A 22864-nucleotide genomic window follows, 5' to 3' on the forward strand; every position below is an offset into this window, starting at 1 on the left:
TTATGTTCCCAATCCCCTTAGAGCATAGGCTTAGGTCGATTAGTGATTCTGCTCTTGATGTCCTGAAGGTGGGCTTATTACCCCTGTTCAGAAGATCAAGTTCAGTAGTGCAAAGGTACTCAAAAAGTAACTTACCTCTATTGTTTGTATCTCTGCTCCCCCAAATGATGTGGTGAGCGTTGGAGTCGACTCCAATAATAAGTTCTGTATGCTTATCATTGGTGTATTCTAGAAGGTTCTCTAGGTTAGTCCCTGGAAGTTGTTCTTTAGTGTCAATAGGAAGGTAAAGAGACGCAACAATCAACTCTGTAACCAACCCATTGCAATTCAGTTTAATTCTCACTCAATTCTCAATTGTGAGTTTAATTCTCACTCAATTTACTCAAAAAGTAACTTACCTCTATTGTTTGTATCTCTGCTCCCCCAAATGATGTGGTGAGCGTTGGAGTCGACTCCAATAATAAGTTCTGTATGCTTATCATTGGTGTATTCTAGAAGGTTCTCTAGGTTAGTCCCTGGAAGTTGTTCTTTAGTGTCAATAGGAAGGTAAAGAGACGCAACAATCAACTCTGTAACCAACCCATTGCAATTCAGTTTAATTCTGGCAGCTGTCATGTCTCCCCTACAGAGCTCCATAACTGGTACCAGGTTAAGGTCAGATCTACAAAAGATACAAGTTCTGATTTTATTTTCAGGTACTCCCAAAATTAGTTCCCATCCCTTAACATTTAATCCCCGTATCTTACCTTCATTTATCCACGGTTCTTGAATAAGCACCATATTAATGTTCTTCTCAGCTACTTCCTGGCACAAAAGTGCCGAAGCTGTTTTTTTGTGCTGCAAATTGATCTGTATGATCCTAATTTTGCAGTTTATTCATTTTTGGGGTCTCTAACAGGCCCTCTTGTAATTTCTTCCACCTGCATAGATTCCCCTTCGGCCTCCTGCAGTTCGGAAGTAATCATTGCAGGTTTTGGTTCCCCAATGTTCCCTGCCTGTCTTGCTTTACCCTCTTCCAACGGTATAATACTTGCTCGCTGTAGAAGGTAATAAGGCTTCCATTGAAGCCTTTCGAGCTGTGCCTCTGACTCCTTATCAATTCGGAGACTCACATGCAGTCCTCCGTCAGCTGCTGTTTTGGAACTCAGAATTGCCCAACGACTGGTCCTTAGTTCAGGATTTTGTTTTCCAATTCGTGCCAGTGGCACTTTTAGATCCTCATTTTTAGTCTCTGGAAGGTACATTAGCACATGCTTCGATTTTGGGAGTTCCTCAGCCTTAATGACCTTCCACTCCGTCTTTTCTTCCAAGAAATCCTTTGGAATCTTAAATACATAAACATATCAACCCATAGTATCCATCCATGAGCCGATTACCTTCGTAACGAGGTGCGCAAGGAACCTCATCGATAAGTTTAATTAGGGCTTCTTTTGTTGCTCCAACGTCTTTTTCCGTTATGCCTGGGTATTCTTTGGGAATTATTGCCGTCTTTATTCCCGTAAGAGCAGCTTTGTAGTTGCTGCTGAGCTCTTTGAAAGAGGCAGCAGCAGTTCTGCTCTTTTTTGTTAAATTCTCCTCAGGGGTGCTTCTATCAGACACAGTCCGCTTGGCAGCTTGTGTGATTTCGGCATTTCCAGGAGTCTTATTTTGAGGTCTAGGAGGCAATTTGCCCTTAGAAGTGTCAATTCCCTGTGCTCTCATTTTCCGAAGCTTTCTTCTCTGTGCCCCAGATATTTTTGGCCGAGAAACCTCATCCTCATCATCTTTTAAAGGAGTCCACATTATTGCGTCCTCGGTATTTTTATACCCCATGTGATGGGTTTATTTTCTTCCAGATTCTGCCGAACAGTCTCAGTGGAAGTTTAATTGTTTCTTGGGTCCTCCTGCGAGTCCCCTAGGGTTAAATCTTCTAAATTTTTGCATGGTTCCATATTGATCCCACGAGTATGGGAGAAATAAACTGTCCATACCAGCAGCGCTCCCTGTGCCGGTACAAGGCCTTAAATGAAAGGGGGTGTGGCCTGGTTCCCCCAGTCGACCGTTTGAGACAGTTCAATTTAGACACACAACTGCCATGCAGGCCTGGGTACGGTACAATTACACCTTTACCTTGTGTGTTGGGGGTGTAGGTTTAGTGGGAAAAAGGATGAAGGAGGGATAGCATTTTCTGGTTGTACTCGGAGTGTAGGATAGATACAACTGGTAGATAATATCGGGTCGGTTGACTATATATTGGCGATGTGAACAGTGCCGTAGAATAGAGATGTGGCAGTGAAGACCAGAGGGTCTTCTACTTAAATTTACGCCAGGGTAGTGGTACAACCAGACATGGGTGGGTTAACTTAGGGCGGGCTACTTCTTGGTCGCTGAAGCAATTCATGCATTCCTAGTCTCTCGAGTACCTAGGAAAGATTCCCAGATACTCCAGAAAGCTAAGTCGTGACAGGAATCGGTCTAGCGAGGTTGTTTCACATCCGTTCATACTTACCATGTACCAGGCCTAGCCCGTTTATAGGGAGTGCCTTCTTTCATCGGAGAGCTCCTTATTAGGGAGATCCCATGCATTCGTACACACATACTTGATCCACTTCCTGCGCCAGACTACAGCCCTATCTGAACAGTCAGCTTAAGCCCCCGAACCAACGTCAAGGTCGTATCGGGAGGATTGGGAAGGAAAGCATTCTGGGAACGATAATAAATAAAACTGAAATTTGGGATTGTTATAGAAGTTCATGACTCTATTCTTGAGAAAACTCACTTTCAGTCTCTGATGCCTTAGCATCCGAGTAAGTCATCTCTAAATGCTGCAGTAGTTTCTTTCTTATTTTTGTACATCTAACTTTAATGGATCTTTGTTTGAAATACGGGTATATTGCTGTTAGCATTACCACTAAAGCTTCAAATTCGCTAGTGTAGTTTTTTATGATGCTGACTGGGTCCTGTGCACCATAAACATTTTCAAATAGATCGGATATTTGATTAAAATCAAGAACAAATGCCTTGGTCGGTTCCATGAGTACGTGAGTTGGAGTCTTTCCCTTACTTTTCTTTGGTTTTTTAGCTGGAGCATTATTAGGTTTAACAAACGGCTCAAGACTTGGGTTTTCTGAATTAGCATCTTGCGCTAGAGGAGGTATAACAAAGTCATCCAAACTGCGTTTTGAGCTATTTTGTGAAGACTGGGTTGTATCTATATTGATAATTGGTTGTGGGGTTGGAGTTTTTGAGGGGTTGGTTGAAAGTATTTGGGAAGGTGTGGGTTGCGAAGATGATTGGGAGTGGGGGTTTTGGTTATAATTTTCAGAAACTGAGTCTTGGATTGTTTTACAATTTGCTGCGGTATGGCCTGGCCTTTTACATGAAAAACAGATCAAGGAATCTTGTGCAAAAAAATCCTATGGTTGGTGTTATCATAATTAATTAATATGGATTCAGGAAATTGGAGCAATCGGTGGTGTGATAAAAATTTGTCGTCTAAAACTATAAATGTGGTAGAATTCCGGCAAACTGGCGCTTATCTTGCGGAATGGTGGGACAAGCGTTTGACAGAATTAGTCTTTCTGCTGGAGTGATTAGTTTGCGTGCTTGGACTTTTGGTTATTGATTTCTATAGACCCTCCATAATTATTCATGAAATTTTCAACAACATTTTTGTTTGCAAGGTACATACGCACTCTGTTGTTAGAAAGCCTTGAGGAAAATAAGATATTTTTGGGCTCGATCAACGTTCCTAGTGAAATCAGGTAATCTTGAAGTTTAAGGTTTTCAATGGATGGGAATACAATGTCTTGTTCTTTCGTTATGAATTGTTGTTCAATCAAAGCAGCAGAATAAGTTTTAGTAGTGTTTTCCATTTGGGCGCTCCTGTAGTCAGAAGTCCCGGCAGTCGGATTTGACATATTTTCTTTATTATTTAAAACTAAGTAAACCTGAAATACGGACCTGTCTTTCAACAGGTGATTTTATCATGTTATAGATAACGAATAAACGTGTTTAGAGCTTTTATGTATCAAACCGACTTCTGATAAATAATAAATTCCAGTGAAATGACTTGGTTTTACATAATTTTAAAGAGTACTTACGTACAATAGTTGAACGCACTCTTATACACTTATATATGCGAAAATAAAAATGTTTACTCATCAGCTACTATCTGAATAACTGTTTTTGTTTGGAGTTGACAAATACACACTAACTAGTATACTTGCCAGGACCGAACTCCCATAAGGGTATTGTAATGTGAAAGTGCGTATCAAATCGACAGATTTCTTATTTACCTATATAAGTGACAGATCATATCTCACTTTGACAACACTTTCACGTAAAGGAATCCTAAAAATATTGACTTAGCTTTAACAAGTGCGAGCTCAAAGTCTGCTTTCCAAACCGATCGTAGAAAAGAGTATAGGTGTACGGCTATTTTTTGTACAACTTTTTTGGTTACTTATATATTTTAAGAAATAATTATATTTTAGGTATTTAAGATAATGAAGTCGGATGAAATCGCTTTCGAAGCAAAAAAAGATCTTCTTATTTCCAATTTCGGCGAATCTTATTTGAAAAAACATAGAAGGGAACGTATGGTGTATGCCTGCAGTAACCGCATTAGAGAGATTTTTAGGCTTCTTATAAGTTACCGCAAATTAATGAATACGAGTGTTCCTTTTAAGGACTTACTACACCCAAGGAAGTTTGATAATGTAGTAGCTGCAGATAGAATTATCGCAGGTTACGATTATGTTAAAAAGACTTTTAAATCGCCTAGTTTAGCCATGCATCTCGGTACATCATTAAAGTCATTTTGTGATGAATTAACACAATTAATATTAAAGGAAAGTGTTGGTTTCAAATGTAATTCCTCAGATGAATCTAGGCAATGGCTACATAATATTATGACTTTTAAACTACTTATTGAAGCTCGATGGAATTCAGAGTTAGCATCCCTAGCTAACAAGGATTTACAAGAAAAAAAATGGACCAAACCTTTGCTCTTGCCACTTGTGGAAGATATAAAGAAACTTCGAGATAGAACAATGAAACTTATTGATTGTAAACAAAAATTCAGTCGCAATGAAGATGATCTAAACACATACAAATTGTTGGTGCAATGTGTATTAGCTCTCTTGATCATATTTAATAAAAGGCGTATTGGTGACGTGCAATGTTTAAAAATTAATAGTTACACCACAGACAACAGAAGTAACTAAACTGACTTTGATAATGCGCTCACAGCATCTGAGAAAATGCAAACAGGAAAATACAAGAGAGTAGTCAACAGTGGAAAAGGTTCTAGAAAAGTGGTCATTTCAATTCCGAAAGTTCTGGAAGATTTAATAAATCTACTACTAAAGAATCGAACAAAATATATAGCACCTGATAATGAATATTTGTTTGCAACTCCTGGGAGTGCCATCAAATGGGGAAAAGGAGATGTTGCCATTTTAATGCTGACAAAAAAAAATACAGGTCGCAAATCCGGAAGCAATTTCTAGCAATAAGCTACGGAAACATATAGCCACGGTGATGCAAATTCTGAATTTGACAAAAGACGAAGAAAAGCAATTTTCAAATTTTATGGGCCGTACCCAAAATACCCACGAGGAATGCTACGAGTAAGGAAAAACTTTCATTAATGTAAAAAATAAAAAAATATACTTAAAAATGATTTTGTAGGTTGTCAGTAGATATATATCAAACAGATAGAGTTTCCAAACTGTTATTATTAATGGAGAAGGGATCAGTACCACTTTCATATAAGGTAAAATCTTTAGCAGAGATTGACATTGACCTGGATTATCCAGAAGAGGATGATGATAAAAGTAAGCACGCTAATAGGGTCGTACCCAAAATACCCACGAGAAATGCTACGAGTAAGGAAAAACTTTCATTAATGTAAAAAATATACTTAAAAATGATTTTGTAGGTTGTCAGTAGATATATATCAAACAGCTAAAGTTTCCAAACTGTTATTATTAATGGAGAAAGGATCAGTACCACTTTCATATAAGGTAAAATCTTTAACAGAGATTGACATTGACCTGGATTATCCAGAAGAGGATGATGATAAAAGTAAGCACGCTAATAGGGTCACAGTCAGAAAAGTAACTTTTTTTATTTCCACAGATGAAGAAGATATTAGCTTAAATGTCGAAGAGCAAGCAATGTTAGTCCCAATTAATGTTGGAAACGAAGGTAAGCATTGGCATGGTTTCTAAACAGCATGGGAGTCTATATTCGTTGATATTACTATGCTATGTTACTTACACTTGTATTACAATAAACAATATTTTACAGATGCCAACACCTCAGGTAATTTACAAGCAATAGGTAAGCTATTAGTTTACTGAACTTACAATTTAAATGAGCAAGCATACTTATTTAGATCCCGATGAACTTAATCAGCCTAGCACATCAAAATGTACAAAACGTGGATTCCTCAACACAGAGGTGTAATATGGTGTATGGTGTATGGTCAGTATGGTATATGGTGTAATTTTGTTTATTTAGTTAAATCCTAATATTTTTAATTTTCAGATTCAGATATAAGAGATAGCGTTGAAAATGATAAACCATTATACAGAACATGAAAATGAATCATGACGCATGGGCAAAGATAAAATGGAACATATACATACGAATTTAGAAGATTTTTTTAGCACAAGTGTGGTTGTAGAAAAACTATAGTATGTAAAAAACACCTGCAGAAAGGTAATTTCTCACTCGTTTGAATTGCGGCACATGCTAAGAAATTATCTTTCTGCACTTCTTGCACAATATACTATTACTTAGTTGCGAGCGAACTATATTTTCTATTATTATACCATAGATATATAATACTCTAGATTGCGTCCTCCGATCTTAAAATGGGTGACGGTTGCGACAGAGATAAATGAGCCTATTTGGTCGGTAGTCTCTTTTTAATTTAAGGGGAATATCGACGACGTGACTATCCCACTTTATCGAGTAATATGTGTTGACAGTTGGAGCGGGTGGTGACGAGAAATGGTCTTTGGTCTTCGGACGTGGATAATCGTGGTTCGAATCCCATACCAACTTTACCTTTTTTATTTTTATTTACTCAATATTGCGTTTATTAGATATTTTTACATCTGAAAAATGGACCCAAGTAAATCTAGCAGATAATAAATGTACCTATGTATAGTAAGTTAATATTGGAATACATATTTGTGAACTGCATAGTAAAATAAAAGTCATTCGTTATTTATATAAATTCGTCCTCATTCGAATGATATGAATATTATTTGTTTTGCTTCTACTTTTTTAAAAAATTGTAACGATAGTTTCATAAATAAAAATAATGTCTAATTACTTATAATTGAATCGGTCATTTCAAAAACAGCAAAGTCCACAATTTTGAGAAACTAACTTTTTGAGAGGAATAGACTCCTTTAAGATAAACGTTGTGTGCAAAAAAGACACCAGTCCAGTAAAAACATTAGGAACAAAACTACAATATAACTCTGAATTTTGATGTCATCCATTTCATCCATCTTTCGACTATATAGTTAAGTTTTCTTTGCTCTTCTGTAAAATTAGGAATATGTGACTCGTGTTGTTTTTGAAATGACCGATTCAATTAATAAATCGATGGTATTACATTATGTTGATATTAATTATTGGTAATCTTTTACGAATATTTTTAATTACTTTATAGGTACTATTCTACCATTAACTTATTAAAAAAATAACATTGGCTTTTATAGTTTTAAAAATCTATAGGTACCTACACAGTTTTTCTTATTTGTTATATATTTCTTTGCATAGATTTATTTTAGAGATGTAATAATATCTAATAAACGCAATATTGATTAAATTAAAAATAAAAAAAGTAAAGATTGGTATGGGATTCGAACCAGGATTATCCACGTCCGAAGACAAACGACCAGTTCTCGTCGCCATCCGCTCGAACTGTCAAACCATCTAAAATACTCGACGACCGAGTAGGATAGTGACGTCGTCGATACTCCCCTTGAATTAGAAAGAGACTACCGACCAAATAGGCTCATTTATCTCTGTCGCAACCGTCACCCATTTTAAGATCGTAAGGCGCAATCTAGAGTATTATAAATCTATGTATTATACAAATACGCACTGTATACACTGTATACAGGGTGTTTCATTAATAATTGTCCATATAGTAACTGGAGAAACCTTAGCACAAGATACACAAAATACGAAGATTTAACCTAAAACACTTAAATAAAATGTGGTTCCTTACTGAGTTACAGGGTGTTTTATCTAAAAATGTAAAAATTATTTTTGCTCCTCATTTTAAAACTATTCGACGTATCCTTTTCATACTTGGCAGAAAGTGCGACTACTATACACCCTACTAAATTATGATAAACAAACGTTTCTAGTTACTACCAGAGGCGTACGACGGGGGATAGTGAATGGTTGACCCTTCTCAATTCTACGCCACTGGAGAAATTACTATTTTAGTATCATTTTTAGATTCTCCAATACTTTTTACGTAAATAATATACTCTTCATTGGTAACGATAAAGTCATTAGTTTTCGAGATATTTGAAGTTAAATATGAAAGGGCACAGTTATTTTGATTAATTTATGATATGATTCATATGATTAAAATTTAAAACTTATTTGTACCCAGTACTTTAAGACTATTTGGCGTATCCTTATCATACTTGGCGGAAAGTGTAGGTACTGTACACCCTACTAAATTAAGATAAATAAACGTTTCTAGCTACTACCAGAGGCGTACGACAGGGGATAGTGGCTGGTTGACCCTTCCCAAATTCTACGCCACTGACGAAATTGCTATTTTAGTGTATTTTTTTGATTTTCCAATACTTTTTATGTAAATAATATTCTCTTCATTCGGAACGATAAAATGATTAGTTTTCGAGATATTTGAAATTAAAAATGAAGCGACACAATACATTAATCAAAATAACCGTGTCGTTTCATATTTAACTTCAAATATCTCGAAAACTAATGACTTTATCGTTACCAATGGGGAGTATATTATTTACGTAGAAGGTATTGGAGGATCTAAAAATGGCACTAGAATAGTGATTCCTCCAGTGGCGTAGAATTTGAGAAGGGCCAACCATTCACTATCCCCTGTCGTACGCCTCTGGTAGTAGCTAGAACCGTTTGTTTATCATAATTTAGTAGAGTGTATAGTAGTCGCACTTTTTGCCAGGTATGAAAAGGATACGTTGAATAGTTTTAAAATGCTGAGCAAAAATAATTTTTAAATTTTTAGATAAAACACCCTGTAACTCAGTAGGGAACCACATTTTATTTAAGTGTTTTAGGTTAAATCTTCGTATTTTCTGCTAAGGTTTCTCCAGTTACTATATGGACAATTATTAATGAAACACCCTGTATAAAAAACATTGTATTAAAAAACAAAGTAAGCCACATTTTTAATGGCGTTTCTTTAATGACTTGAAACTAACGTCATATTATTTCAGCTTGGTCTAAAAAGGAAGTAGAACTTGTTTGAAACCCATTTTCAACAATTTATAAATCAAAATGGATATCCGTCAAACAGGCAGATTAGGGACTTCATTGGTACATCAAAAATTAAAAGGACGGTGCCTGTAATAAAATCTAAAATTCAAACTTTAAATAAGAAAAATAATAAAAATTAAATTGTTTTTTATAAATTCAAATTTCTATTCATGTTTTTGATATCTTTAATTTTCATAAATAAATGACTTACTAGTAACACTTTGTTAATTAATTCCATTAAATCCATTATACAGCAATAATAAAATATTAGTTTTTGTATAAGAAATATCAATCATATCATAAATAATCAAAAGAATATTGTGATGTAATTGTCTTTTTACGCGGTTGACTCTACTATTTTATTTATTTATATTTTTAGGCACTAATTTTAATTTAAATAAAGGAAGACTTACTTATATTATTTTATTTACATCGCTTATTTATTTAATAATTACAAATAACACCAACTAACACATCTAATTTATTTACAAACTCAAATTTATGATTTAATTAACTAAACATAATAATTCTGATAACTATAATACATTTCAACACATACGATTCGAATACATTAAATTACGCGACGCGCTTCGATGAATGAAATGACTGGCCTGTGCTCGAATCTCGGTTCTATATATACTTCGGCAGCGGTCGTCTCGAACGCCGTGGATAGGAATGGTATTGTCTCGTAACGCCGAGAAGCTTCGGGAAGAAATAGGCCAATTCGTGAGCGGACTAAATAGTGTCACATTGCCCCCTCCTTAAAAGATGGTTCCTCCTGGAACCTTGTCGGGACTGGAACTGGATGCTGGTATCTGCAACTGGACCCTCTTTTACAACTCCCAGTTGTATAAAAGTGGCAGGGGACGGTCTTCGCTCCGCACCAGTAACTATGCGGATTGCAACAGACTAACACCCGGACCTCGGTGTCTTTAAAAATTTCTTCTACCATATTTCGGATAACTCTCCAGTCTAATTGGCGGCATTCTAACTTTGGCATGGCTAACTTTTGCACGTCGGACTCCAACACGTGCTCTCTCAATTGAATTAATGCATCCCATACATCTTGGTAGGTAGGTTGGTCATGGACAGTGTCTTTTGTTACCAGATAGAATAGGTAACGTGATGCATCTTGGAGTTTCAATGCTTTGCCAGGAGCTGGCAGTTGGCATTGAAGTTCTGCAACTCGACCAAACTTCCTTCGGAAGGCGGATGCCAACCCTCGTGCGTCTTTGATACTGGCCGGGATGGTATGGGCCAGGGAATAGTCATCGGGAAGTGTGAGTAGATCTCGCTTTTCTTCATTGGTAACACCATGTCTCGCTTTACCGGTACCTCCATAGGCCCCCATGAACTCCTCAAACGTGAGGTCAGGCATCTCTCGAACTTGGTTTACTTCCACTTCTTCATCTACGTCGTGGTCTCCCTCGTACGGCGCCAACCGGTTATGGTGGACTATCATCGGCTTTCCCCTAGGAATCTTGCTTATTCGGTAGATAACGTCATTAATTTTCTTGACAATGAGGTACGGACCTTCCCAGAACTGCTGTAACTTGGGAGAACAACCTGTTCGCTTCTTTGGATTATAAAGCCAGACTTTGTCGTTCTCCTTGAAACATCCCCTCTCGGCTTGGGTATCGTATCGTTTCTTCATTCGGTCGCTAGCGATCTGAAGATTAGAATGGACCAACTCATGTATATCGTCCATTCTTCTTCGTAATTCATTCACGTAATCCTCACCAGCAACATCTTCTCCAGGTCGACATCCAAACTCTAGATCACAGGGTAGACGCATCTCACGTCCAAATAGGACTTTTGCTGGTGTTTGGCCCGTTGATAGGCCGTAGTTCTTGTCTTCTTCATGCCTAGTCTATCACAAATTCCCTGAAATAGATCGCTCTCAAAGTTCCTTCCTTGGTCACTATGGATCTCCAGAGGCACTCCGAATCGGCTGATGCAGTCTTTGATTAACACATCTGCAATAGTGGCGGCCTTCTGGTCTGGAATTGCGTAGATCTCAACCCATTTCGTGAAGTAATCCATTACCACCAACATGTATTTGCATCCACTGTCACTTTCTGGAAATGGCCCGGCAATATCCAAAGCTATTCTTTCAAACTGACTTCCAACATTGTACTGTCTCATCGGAGCCTTCCTTTTCCGGTAGGGTCCGTTACTTGTAGCACAGGTAGTACATTTCTTACACCTGTCCTTCACATCGTCGGAACTATTCATCCAATAAAATCGTTCCCGAATTCTCTGAAGGGTCTTCTTTACACCAAAATGCCCTCCTGATGGACTGTCGTGTAACTGACGAAGTACTTCGGCTACTCTGCTCTTTGGAATCACCAACTGCGTTCTCCTCACTGAACCATCATCATTTTCTATTACTCGTTTAAGCAAGCTGTCTTCCAAGATAAATGAGTCCCACTGGGCCCAATACGTCTTAACTACTGAGCCTAGGCTTGATATTTCTTGCCAAGATGGTCGACGATTTTCTTCTTTCCATTTTCGAATCTTCCGTAAAACTGGATCTTTTTCTTGTTCTTCCTTGATCTTGGTAGGCGTCCACTCGTCGTTGACCACTGTTGTTCTTAGTACTGCTGCTTCCTTTGACTCTGTTTTGTTGCAATGGGAACATTCTGCTGGACACGGTCTTCTAGATAGAGAATCAGCGTTCCTGTGGCTAACTCCGGCCCGATGCTCGATCTTGAAATCATATTCTTGAAGTCGTTCAATCCATCTGGCTATCTGACCCTCTGGATTCTTAAACTGCATTAACCATTTAAGGGCGGCATGGTCGGTTCGGATTAGAAACTTCCTTCCGTAGAGATATTGGTAGAAGTTCTCTTCTCGTGACGCAATAATTTCGTTCAGGTTTTGAAAGCACTTTACTAAAATAACCAAGGACTCGTTCCTGTCCTCCTTGAATCTGCGACAGCACTCCTCCAATGCCCACATTACTTGCATCCGTATCTAAGATGAACTCTCCTTCTGGCAGTGGATACCCTAATATTGGCGCTGTAATTAAATGCCTCTTCAAAGTTTCAAAGGCCGTTTGGCAGTCTCCATCCCAGCAATAATCCCTTGCTTCCTCTGTAAGTCGCGTTAATGGCTTAGCAATATCTGCAAACTTCTTAATGAATCTCCGGTAGTATGTACATAGTCCCAGAAAACTTCTCACTTGATGTTTATCAGTTGGTTCAGGCCATTCCTTAATTGAATCGATTTTTCCTTTATCCACGGCCACTCCTTCTTTGCTGACTATATGACCTAAATAATTGACTTTACTTTGAAATAACTGGCATTTCTTGGGATTTAACATTAACTGGGCAGCTTTAAGTCGATTAAAAACGTCTTCTAAATTCTTCAGGTGGTCTTCAAACGTCTCTCCCAAAACGATTATGTCGTCTAAATACACCAGGCACGTTTTCCAAGATAACCCTCTCAACACATTTTCCATAAGCCTCTCAAATGTCGCAGGAGCGTGACAGAGTCCAAACGGCATAACGTTGAATTCCCATAATCCAGATCCTGTCGTAAAGGCCGTCTTCTCTTTGTCCACTGGATCCATTTCTACCTGCCAATATCCAGACTTCAAGTCCAACGTAGAAAACAATTTACTTCCAGCCAATGTGTCCAACGTGTCGTCGATCCGAGGCAGAGGATAACTATCTTTCTTGGTAACATTGTTCAACAAACGGTAGTCCAAACAGAACCTCGTAGTTCCATCTTTCTTCTTGACCAGGACCACCGGAGAGACCCATGGGCTCGTCTTTCTTCATTTCTTGAACAATCCTTTCAGCTTCCTCTCTCTTCGCCTGTGGTAATCGTCGAGCGGTTTGACGAATTGGCCTAGCGGTACCAGTGTCAATTTTATGTTTGACAACTGTCGTTCTTCCTGTCTTTCCTCCTTTCGGTACGAATATGTCACGATATTGCCGAAGAAATTCCCTTAATTTCCTTTTCTCCACTTGATTTAGAGATTGGCCTGCAACTGCAACCATTTGGTCGAACTTGTCGTTGGAATTATCTGATGTTGTTGTCTGACGGATTATGGACGCCACGGGTACACAAGTTCCTACTTTTGTCTCCTTCTTGATGGTCACCGGGTAGTCATTGACATTAATCAATCTCACGGGAATTTCTTTAGCAGAAGTAACCAATTCCTTTCCAATTATGATTCCTCGGCCAACCTCCTCGTCGTGGTTCCATGGCCCCATCATAACAGGTGTTCCTTCTTCTACAATTCCCTGTAGCCGCGCTACGATGATCGTTTCACTCCTCGCAGGCACAACTGTATCTTCTTTAATGGCTGCTAGCACAATGCTGTCATCATGTGGATGAAGAAATACCTCCTCGTTGCCAACTTTGATTACCCTGTTCTTAAAATCCAATTGAAATCCATGCAAATTCATTACGTCCATTCCTAATATAACATCTTCTTCGATGTCTGCAACTATGACAGTATGGACGAACTTTTCTGCTCCAATCCCTAATTGTATCTGGATATCTCCGTGGATGTTGGCATTTTCACCTGTGGCAGTCCGCAGTCGCAACCTCGTTGGTAAGAGTTTCTTACGGCTGTTTAAAACTGACGGTCGCATAATGGTCCTGGTCACTCCGGTATCCACCAACAATGTATACTTTTTACCATTTATTTCTCCATCCACATATACACTATCTTCACGACATTTCAAAGAAGCTATTAGTATGAGAGGGTCTTTGGAAAAGTTGCGGGTCGAAGCTGCCCCCTAAGGCCGACCCGTTCTAGTTTTCCTGCTGGTGAGTCTCTTGATTGTTATTGTACCTAGGGTACTTACACGAACTCCGTACGTGTCCCATTTCACCACAGTTCCAGCACCTTATGGTCTTCGTTTTCCTGGATGCAATGTCTTTCATCATATTAACAAGCTGGTCAAGTTTGTCCTCATCCTGTTCCTCTTTCACAGTCCTCAGTTTACTGTACCCACCAGAGGCCTGGGTAGCTGATTCGTATTCGAAAGCGGCAGATAAGACATCGACCAGCGTCTTGTGACGAGCTAATCGCAGTGTTCTTTGTATTTCATGATCACGAAGGCCATCAATAAATGTTTGAACAGCCAACTTTTCCATCATGTCTTCGGGAGCTGTTGGATATGCATATCGTACCAACCTGGCAATATCGACCTCGTATTCTTGAAGAGCTTCATCTTTCTTTTGTCTTCGATTTTTAAACTGCGACTGATAGACATGCTCTAAATGTTCGTGCCCGTATCGCATATTCAGTCTCTTTTTCAGCTGCTCGAAGTCATCTGTCTCCTCTACGGCTATGGTCTGGAGGACATCCAAAGCGTCGCCTCGAAGAGCAATAGTGAGGTTTACAGCTTTTTCTTTTTCGGACCATCCGTTCGCTCTGGCCGCCGATTCGAACTGTTTCATGTAGTTGTTCCATGATGACTTTCCGTCGAAATTTGGCACCTTAACACGAGCATGACCTACACTCCCTTCAACTATAGACCGTGGCTCCAATTTGTATTTCGTTTCATCATCTTTAATGTCTGTTAAGATGGGTTCCATCCCTTTGTCTACTTTTTCCGTTTCCTCCATTTTCTTTTCTATTTCCTTGATCTTTTCTTCAGAAGTAGATTTTATGGACGATATCTTGTCGTCAAAATCCGAAGTGACCCTAGAGATCTCGTTAGTCATTTTGCTGTCAAGGGATGAAATATCACCCGAAACTTTCTTCTCTAACGATGCAATGTCTGTCGAAACTTTCAAAACATCCGAGGAAACTTGGGAAATTTCACTAGAAACCTTTTTCTCTAACGATGTGATCTCTGTTGAAACTTTGTTCTCCAGCGATGTAATGTCTGTCGAAACTTGGGAGATTTCACTAGAAACTTTGCTCTCTAACGATGTAATGTCTGTCGAAACTTTGTTCTCTAGCGATGTAATGTCTGTCGAAACCTTCGAAATCGACGAGATCACAGCAGCATGCTTGTCTTCAAACAAATAGGTTTCTGGATCTTTACCCTCTTCCTGAAGAGCGTTCTTTAGACGTTCGACCAGATCAGCCTTTTTTCCAGTAGAACTCAGATCCCTTTCTTCCAATTCAAGTCTCAGGTCTGCAATTTTTAGCTTACACAAGGTAGACATGATCACACACTTTATTTATTACGATTTATATTTTATTTATTTTTAAAGGTTCCACACTCTATTTAAACCGAAAATTTACGTTGAATTTATTTATTTCAAGTATCCTCACTTCTGCACCACTGTGATGTAATTGTCTTTTTACGCGGTTGACTCTACTATTTTATTTATTTATATTTTTAGGCACTAATTTTAATTTAAATAAAGGAAGACTTACTTATTTTATTTACCTCGTTTATTTATTTAATAATTACAAATAACACCAACTAACACATCTAATTTATTTACAAACTCAAATTTATGATTTAATTAACTAAACATAATAATTCTTATAACTATAATACATTTCAACACATACGATTCGAATACATTAAATTACGCGACGCGCTTCGATGAATGAAATGACTGGCCTGTGCTCGAATCTCGGTTCTATATATACTTCGGCAGTGGTCGTCTCGAACGCCGTGGATAGGAATGGTATTGTCTCGTAACGCCGAGAAGCTTCGGGAAGAAATAGGCCAATTCGTGAGCGGACTAAATAGTGTCACAATATCAATAACAGACCTGCGAACTTACAGAGGAGCATGTGCAGATTCCGATCACTATTATGGTCATGGCAACACTAAGAATACCGATTACAAGATTGTTGGAGTGCACTTCAAGACGCTTTAGATATTTATCACTACACTGAGCGATCACTTGTTTCACTGTAGGGATTTTTAAATCACTGTAAAGGACCTTGTTTGAAATAAACAAAGGGCCAGTCGCTATAATTCTTAATGGCTTTGACTGGAATCGTTCTAGGATCGCTATGTTGCTGACTATTTTGCGAGATATTTAGAATCCTTACCAAGAATTCTTCCGCTAGTCTTTTATCTTCCATTCTTTAATAGATAAGTAAAAAATCGAAGAAAAAGTAAATATAATAAATGTTGTATTAGGATCTTCAAAAATGAAGATAACGGATTGATTATGTTCAAAATAAGAGAGCCAAAAGGAACTACAACGTTAACGGGAATCTGAATTTGAAAAAACCGTGAAGTACTACCATTTAAATATGTGCGTTTTTGAGAAAGGGTGAATTAGTCCCTAGCCACAGGGTAAATTAGGGTGAGTTCTATGCACTTGTGGTACAAACACGTCTACAGGAAAATTGTTCCAGGTTAAATTTACTACCAAAATATCACATTTTAAAGTAAAAAATATTTTTTTTTACAAAAATATATTCAAAAGAAAAGCAAGAAAAAAACACGAAAGAAAGCAATTTTGTTTTTTGCCCCATAACTTTTTTCCACAGGGATATAAGTATAGGCATTGCTTCAGCGAAAAATAACTAGAATAAACATCCCTCCTCTTTAAGACGGCGTTTGGTAGAAGTATCTAGGATTTACATTTTCCGAAATAGGATTTTTAAACGTTCGCTGCTCACAGCATTTTTGAGCCATTTTCCCCATTATTTCGCAAACATTGTTCTGTAACTTTTTTTAACGGATTTCCAGGTATATACAATGGTACAGTTAGTAGAAAGAAAAGTCAACTACCTTTAAACTGGTCTATTGTATAAGGTTGTGCAAGCAAGTTATGCTTTTTCAAGTTTTTATACTTTTAATGATTTTTTATATTTTTTATGATTATTCTTTTAATTTCTCTTTATGGCTTTTTTCTTCTACATTTTAGAATTAGAATTAGAAATATGCTTTATTGTCATGAAAAATTGTACAATTTTATCGACAAAGCTTATGAAAAGTCACAAAACAATAACAATACAATTATTTACTAAAATTACATAAATCGTCAATATAACACAAAACATAATAATAATAATCATAAAAATGAGAATTTTCGTACACATCTGGCCGCAGACGGCCAGATACGAAAATTTCTGGGAGATACTCCAGCATACCAAGTCACCTAGGGCTCGATAACACGGAAAGAGTCCCACCAGAGCTCAATCCTTTTGATACCATAGGTATCTGGGATGAGTTAATTTTCCCCTTAGAGGGAGTGTGAGCCGTATGGCTAAATCTGGAGTTTATGAGAATAATTGCCAATTGCCAATGTAATGGGCGTTAAGATCAGAACACGACGGGGTACTAATAACGGAAGGACTGGTAACAGAATTGCACCCTGGGAAAAAAGACTACTCGGAAAAATTGAATTACTGCGTAAGGATATTGGTCAAGTCACAGAATATATAAGAGGTGCAACAAGTAGAAAAGTCATTAAGAGAGCTGAAGAAATAATGCGGAGCACTGCAAGACACTCGAGATACGATCCAGAAAATAACACAGCCCAACAGTGTCTGGATACATTAAAACAAAAACTCTCCGTCTATTCAGGACAATTAAGAAGGTATAAAGTCAGTAACAACCGAAAATGTGACAATGCACTTTTTGAGAACTCTGAGAAGGCGTTTTACCGAAAACTCAATTCCACCGTAGAAAGTGTCGACAAGTCTTACCCAAGCCAAGAAGAAATTCATGAGTTTTGGGGAAATCATCTTTCTACACCTGCTGCTTTTAACAACAATGCTGGCTGGATAGAAGATACGACGCACAACTGTCACCACTACGTCACTGCTAACTACGAACCATTCACGATTAAAGAAGTCTCAAATGTCATCAAAGAGCTTCATAACTGGAAATCTCCTGGACCAGACGGAGTTCAGAACTTCTGGCTTAAGAAGTTTTGGAGTATTCATGAGTGCTTATCAGCATTAATTAATCATGTTATTTCTAATCCGCAGGAATTACCATCATTTCTAACTCAGGGAACTACTTATTTAATACCCAAGGATCAAAATAACACCCAAGATCCATTTAAGTACCGCCCAATTACTTGTCTTCCAACTTTGTATGAATTGGTCACATCCTGTGTAACCCGGCGTATCTACCAACACTGTGCTCTAAACAATATCATAGAGCCTCAACAGAAAGGATGCGCTAAGGGTTCCATGGGTTGCAAAGAACAGCTTATCATCGACTCGAGTCATTTTTAACCAGGCATTCACTAAAAAAAGGAACCTTTTTACTGCTTTTATTGACTATAAAAAGGCCTTTGATTCAGTACTGCATGAATGGCTAATAGATATATTGAAAATATACAAAGTCGGTGATAACATAGTGACCTTTTTAAGGCATATAATGAGAGATTGGAAGACTAAAATTCACCTCCAAATACCTGGTGAAAACAATATCGAAACCGAAAATATCACAATCAACCGGGGCCTGTTTCAAGGAGACTCGTTGAGTCCATTGTGGTTCTGTTTAGCTTTGAACCCCCTCTCCCAGCTATTAAACTCCACTGACTTAGGTTTTAGCATTAAAAGCAATAATACTGTGGTAGCGAAGCTCAATCATCTGTTGTATATGGATGATTTGAAATTAATGGCTTCTACTCAGCACCTAGAAGATATGCTAAAAACTGTAGAAACATTCTCAAATGATATTAGTATGCAGTTCGGTCTAGACAAGTGCCGTGTTTTGAATATAGTCAGAGGAAAGGTACAGCCCGGTGGATTCGATATGCAAAATGGCCAGAACATCGAGGCCATGGGCGATAACGATATGTACAAATATCTTGGAGTAAAGCAGGCGCGGAAAATTGACCATAAGCAAATGAAAACTGAGATAACTACTGAGTTTATAAGAAGGGTAAAACAGCTGCTTCGTTCACAGCTTAACAGTAAAAATTTGTTTAAGTCACTAAACACCTACGCTTGTTCCGCGCTTAGCTATTCATTTGGTATTGTTAAGTGGACAAAAACGGATATAGAAAATCTTCAGCGAAAAGTACGAACACACCTCACAAAGGCACAAAAACACCACCCTAAAAGTGCAGTAGAACGAACGACATTACCCCGGTATTTAGGAGGAAGAGGACTTGAGGATATAGGTGAGCAATTAGATAAACAGATTGCTAATTTAAAAACTTATTTTCAGATGCAGGCTGAGACATCTACTCTACACCGCGCAATTTGCGCAGTAGATGGCACAACACCGATCAAACTGAGGGAACCAGAAATGCGCATAAACCACTTTACTAAGGACGAAAAACTGCGCACCTGGATGGGTAAACCTCTGCACGGGCGACATCCCAATGAGGTCAGCCAAGACTATGTCGACAATACAGCGTCAAACTATTGGTTGACATCAGGAAAGATGTTCCCTGAAACGGAGGCTTCATTACTGGCCATTCAGGATCAGGTTATACCAACCAGAAATTACCTGAAATATATCGTCAAAGACCCTCAGGTTCAAAACGACAGATGCCGATATGGATGTCAAGCCCAAGAAACCATCCAACATATTACAGGTGGCTGCCAGGCATTTGCTGCAACTGAATACAAGGAACGGCATGACGCAATGGGAAAAATCCTTCATCAAGAGATAGCTAACAAGCTGGGACTACTCCAAACGGACCATCTCCCATATTATCAATACGTTCCTGAGAGTATGCTTGAGGATGGCAACTACAAGCTATACTGGGACCGCACTGTGCTCACAGACCAAACAGTGGCACATAATAGATCAGATCTCGTACTAGTTAATAAATTAACAAGACAAACAACACTAATTGATGTGGCGATACCTAACAACAATAATCTACGTAGTAAATTTACTGAAAAGATCGCCAAGTATAGAGATCTGGAAATCCAAATACGGAGACAATGGAGAATGCAAAGTACCCAGACGATACCTATTGTTATGTCTACTACTGGAGTCATTCCGAAGACCCTCCTCGAAAGCATAAAAAAGCTGGGTCTCAATGAACATCTTTATAAGACCATGCAGAAAGCTGTACTACTTGCGAAGGCCAGAAGTGTACGAAAATTTTTGGGAGATACACCTGCATTCCAAGTCACCTAGGGCTCGATAACACGGAAAGAGTCCCACCAGGGCTCAATCCTTTTGATACCGTAGGTATCTGGGATGAGTCAATTTTCCCCTCAGAGGGAGTGTGAGCCGTATGGCTAAATCTGGATGAGAATAATAAACAGAAACACGATAACACGGAAAGAGTCCCACCAGAGCTCAATCCTTTTGATACCGTAGGTATCTGGGATGAGTCAATTTTCCCCTTAGAGTGAGTGTGAGCCGTATGGCTAAATCTGGATAACAGAAACAATCAATTGCAAAATTTAAAATTTTAAATAAATTGCAAATTGCATAGTCTACCTTAATAACTAATCTGGTAAAAAGTTAGGCTGCTGCATATGCCACCCAAACATAGGTAAAAAAAATATACTACTCGTACAAAGGGTACTTACAGTAACTTCTTAGTTATTGATTAAGAAATTCTTCTACTGAATAATATGGTCTTTCAGATAGGTAGGCTTTTGTCATTTTACGGAATTTGGAGAAAGATGTTGCAGCTTTAAGTTGTAGAGGGAGATGTTATACAGTTTTTTTGCGGAATATAATATGGATTTCTTTACTAACTCAGAGGATGGGGTCGGTAAATAGACGTCAAAAGATCTTTGAAGTAGCTTCTGCAATGTGTTATTCTTCTGAGGCCAAACATATATCGTATTGCTCTTTTTTGTAATTTGAAAATAACATCGGATTGGGCAGCTGTACCAGAACCCCAAAAAGGAAGACCATATCGAAGATGCGACTCGAACAAAGAAAAATATGTCATTTTGGAAGATGCTAAATTGAGTTCCTTCGAAACAGATCTTATAGCATAGCAAGCTGAAGATAATTTCTTCCTTAACAAATCAATATAAAGGGACCACTTAAGGTTGCTGTCTAAAAAAATTCCGAGAAATTTTACAGAATCAACGGTACTGATCTGGCTGTTATTAAGTGGTAAGGGTTGAAGATAATGCCACTGTTTTATCTACGTTAAACGAGAGCAAATTAGAGTCTGACCAGGTTTTTATTGTAAGTAGATCAGAAGTTATAGTGGCATGAAGAGTTGCAATATTAGAGTTGCTCCAAGTGATGCTGGTATCATCAACAAAAAGAAATATTTTTCCATCGATTTTTAAACTAGTGATGTCATTAATAAAGATAAGGAAAAGTAGAGGACCCAGTACTGAACCTTGAGGTACCCCACATACAATGTTTTTGAGACTAGAGTCTGTATCATTTGCTCTAACCAATTGTTTCCTATCATCCAAGTAAGATTGGAGCCAATTCAAAGAAATACCTCGAATTCCGTAGAAATTTAGTTTTTTTATCAAAATGTCGTGATTTACACAATCAAAAGCTTTGGCGTAGTCACAAAAAACGGTGGCAGTGTGAAGATTATTGTTGAGTGCTTGGTAAACGTCATGTAGTACAGAAAACATGACATCAGTGGTACATTTATTATTTAAAAAGCCGAACTGATTTTGTGATAAAATGTTGTTTTCAACTAGAAAGGACATAAGGTATATACATTGTGGAATAAAAAAATAAGATTATTTTTTTTTACTTTAAAATTGTGTATTGCAAAAATTCTAGGACTATTTTTAAACAAGATATACGTAGGATATCCAAGGGTATCCGTAATTTGAGGAACAATTTAAAAAAATTTATTTTTTTTTAATTAGAAGAATATAATTGCATTTTATAGCATAATTTTTAATTCCAAATAATGTTTCTTAATAACACTGAAATTCATATTTTTAACATACCTCGTACACTATTGATAATATTTTATATCTGATGATTGCATCTTAGGTTTTAGACTACGCAGAGCATTTTATAAAAAATATTTTTTTTTTCAGAAAGTTAATAATAAAAATGTTTTTCATATGATTCCAACTTAGTGGGACCTATTGCATGTGTATATGTTACACTTTGAAAAAGCATATCTTGTTTAAAAATAGTCGTAGTTTTTTTTTTACAATACACCATTTTAAAGTAAAGAAAATAAGCTTTCTTTTTTATTGGACAATGTATATACCTAAATATACAATAAAAAAAGTTATAATGAAAAATTTAAAAATAATCTTAAAATATATCAAAAATCATTAAAAGTATAAAACTTTTAAAAACCATATCTTGCTTAAAAATAGATATACAGCCTTCTGCAATAGACCATTTTAAAGGTGATTGACTTTTCTTCCTATTAAATGTAACATTGTATATACCTAGAAATGCGTAGAAAAAAGTTACAGAACAATGTTTGCGAAGTAACAAGGAAAATGGCCCAAAATCGCTGTGAGTGACGAACTTTGAAAAATCATATTTTGGAAACTATAAATTATAGAGACTTCTACCAAACGTTATTTCAA

General features: G+C 37.6%; 2 protein-coding genes across 6 annotated transcripts in view; both read left to right on the top strand.

Moving 5' to 3' along the window:
* LOC114337662 (DNA polymerase epsilon subunit 2) overlaps nucleotides 1-22864 on the top strand; it is a 151834-nt gene that overhangs the window by 86784 nt on the left and 42186 nt on the right. Inside the window, exon 7 of one of the 2 annotated variants that reach the window (XM_028288173.2) lies at nucleotides 4476-5215. The exons of the other annotated variant lie outside the window; for it this stretch is intronic. Within the exon in view, the coding sequence (XP_028143974.1) occupies nucleotides 4476-5207 (732 nt within the window). The 3' untranslated portion in view covers nucleotides 5208-5215. Of the gene's footprint in view, nucleotides 1-4475; nucleotides 5216-22864 lie in introns of those variants that run through there. 2 annotated transcript variants of the gene reach the window in all.
* Nucleotides 5475-9700, top strand: LOC114337664 (uncharacterized). 4 transcript variants are annotated; one of them, XM_050650364.1, is made up of 7 exons: nucleotides 5475-5612; nucleotides 5674-5819; nucleotides 6124-6192; nucleotides 6295-6327; nucleotides 6383-6480; nucleotides 6535-6708; nucleotides 9465-9614. In XM_050650364.1, the coding sequence occupies exons 1-5, from the start codon at nucleotides 5524-5526 to the stop codon at nucleotides 6451-6453; spliced, it is 408 nt and encodes a 135-aa protein (XP_050506321.1). In that variant the 5' UTR covers nucleotides 5475-5523; the 3' UTR covers nucleotides 6454-6480; nucleotides 6535-6708; nucleotides 9465-9614. The 4 variants fall into 4 exon arrangements, with proteins under 4 accessions (XP_050506321.1, XP_050506322.1, XP_050506320.1 ...); XM_050650365.1 differs by lacking the exon at nucleotides 5674-5819 and adding an exon at nucleotides 5924-6069 and having other exon boundaries at nucleotides 5488-5612; nucleotides 6383-6471; nucleotides 9465-9612; XM_050650363.1 differs by lacking the exon at nucleotides 5674-5819 and adding an exon at nucleotides 5924-6069 and having other exon boundaries at nucleotides 5488-5612; nucleotides 9465-9611.

Source organism: Diabrotica virgifera, chromosome 5 (genome assembly GCF_917563875.1).
Source record: "Diabrotica virgifera virgifera chromosome 5, PGI_DIABVI_V3a".
NCBI classification, from domain to species: domain Eukaryota; kingdom Metazoa; phylum Arthropoda; class Insecta; order Coleoptera; family Chrysomelidae; genus Diabrotica; species Diabrotica virgifera.

What these genes read in the sequence shown, in the direction of transcription:
- LOC114337664 (XM_050650364.1), top strand. Translation starts at nt 5,524, where the DNA reads ATGCAAATTCTGAATTTGACAAAAGACGAAGAAAAGCAATTTTCAAAT. An exon ending in ACCCACGAGGAATGCTACGA is followed by an intron (nt 5,613 to 5,673) that starts GTAAGGAAAAAC and finishes ATGATTTTGTAG; the next exon opens with GTTGTCAGTAGATATATATC. An exon ending in AGAAGAGGATGATGATAAAA is followed by an intron (nt 5,820 to 6,123) that starts GTAAGCACGCTA and finishes TTATTTCCACAG; the next exon opens with ATGAAGAAGATATTAGCTTA.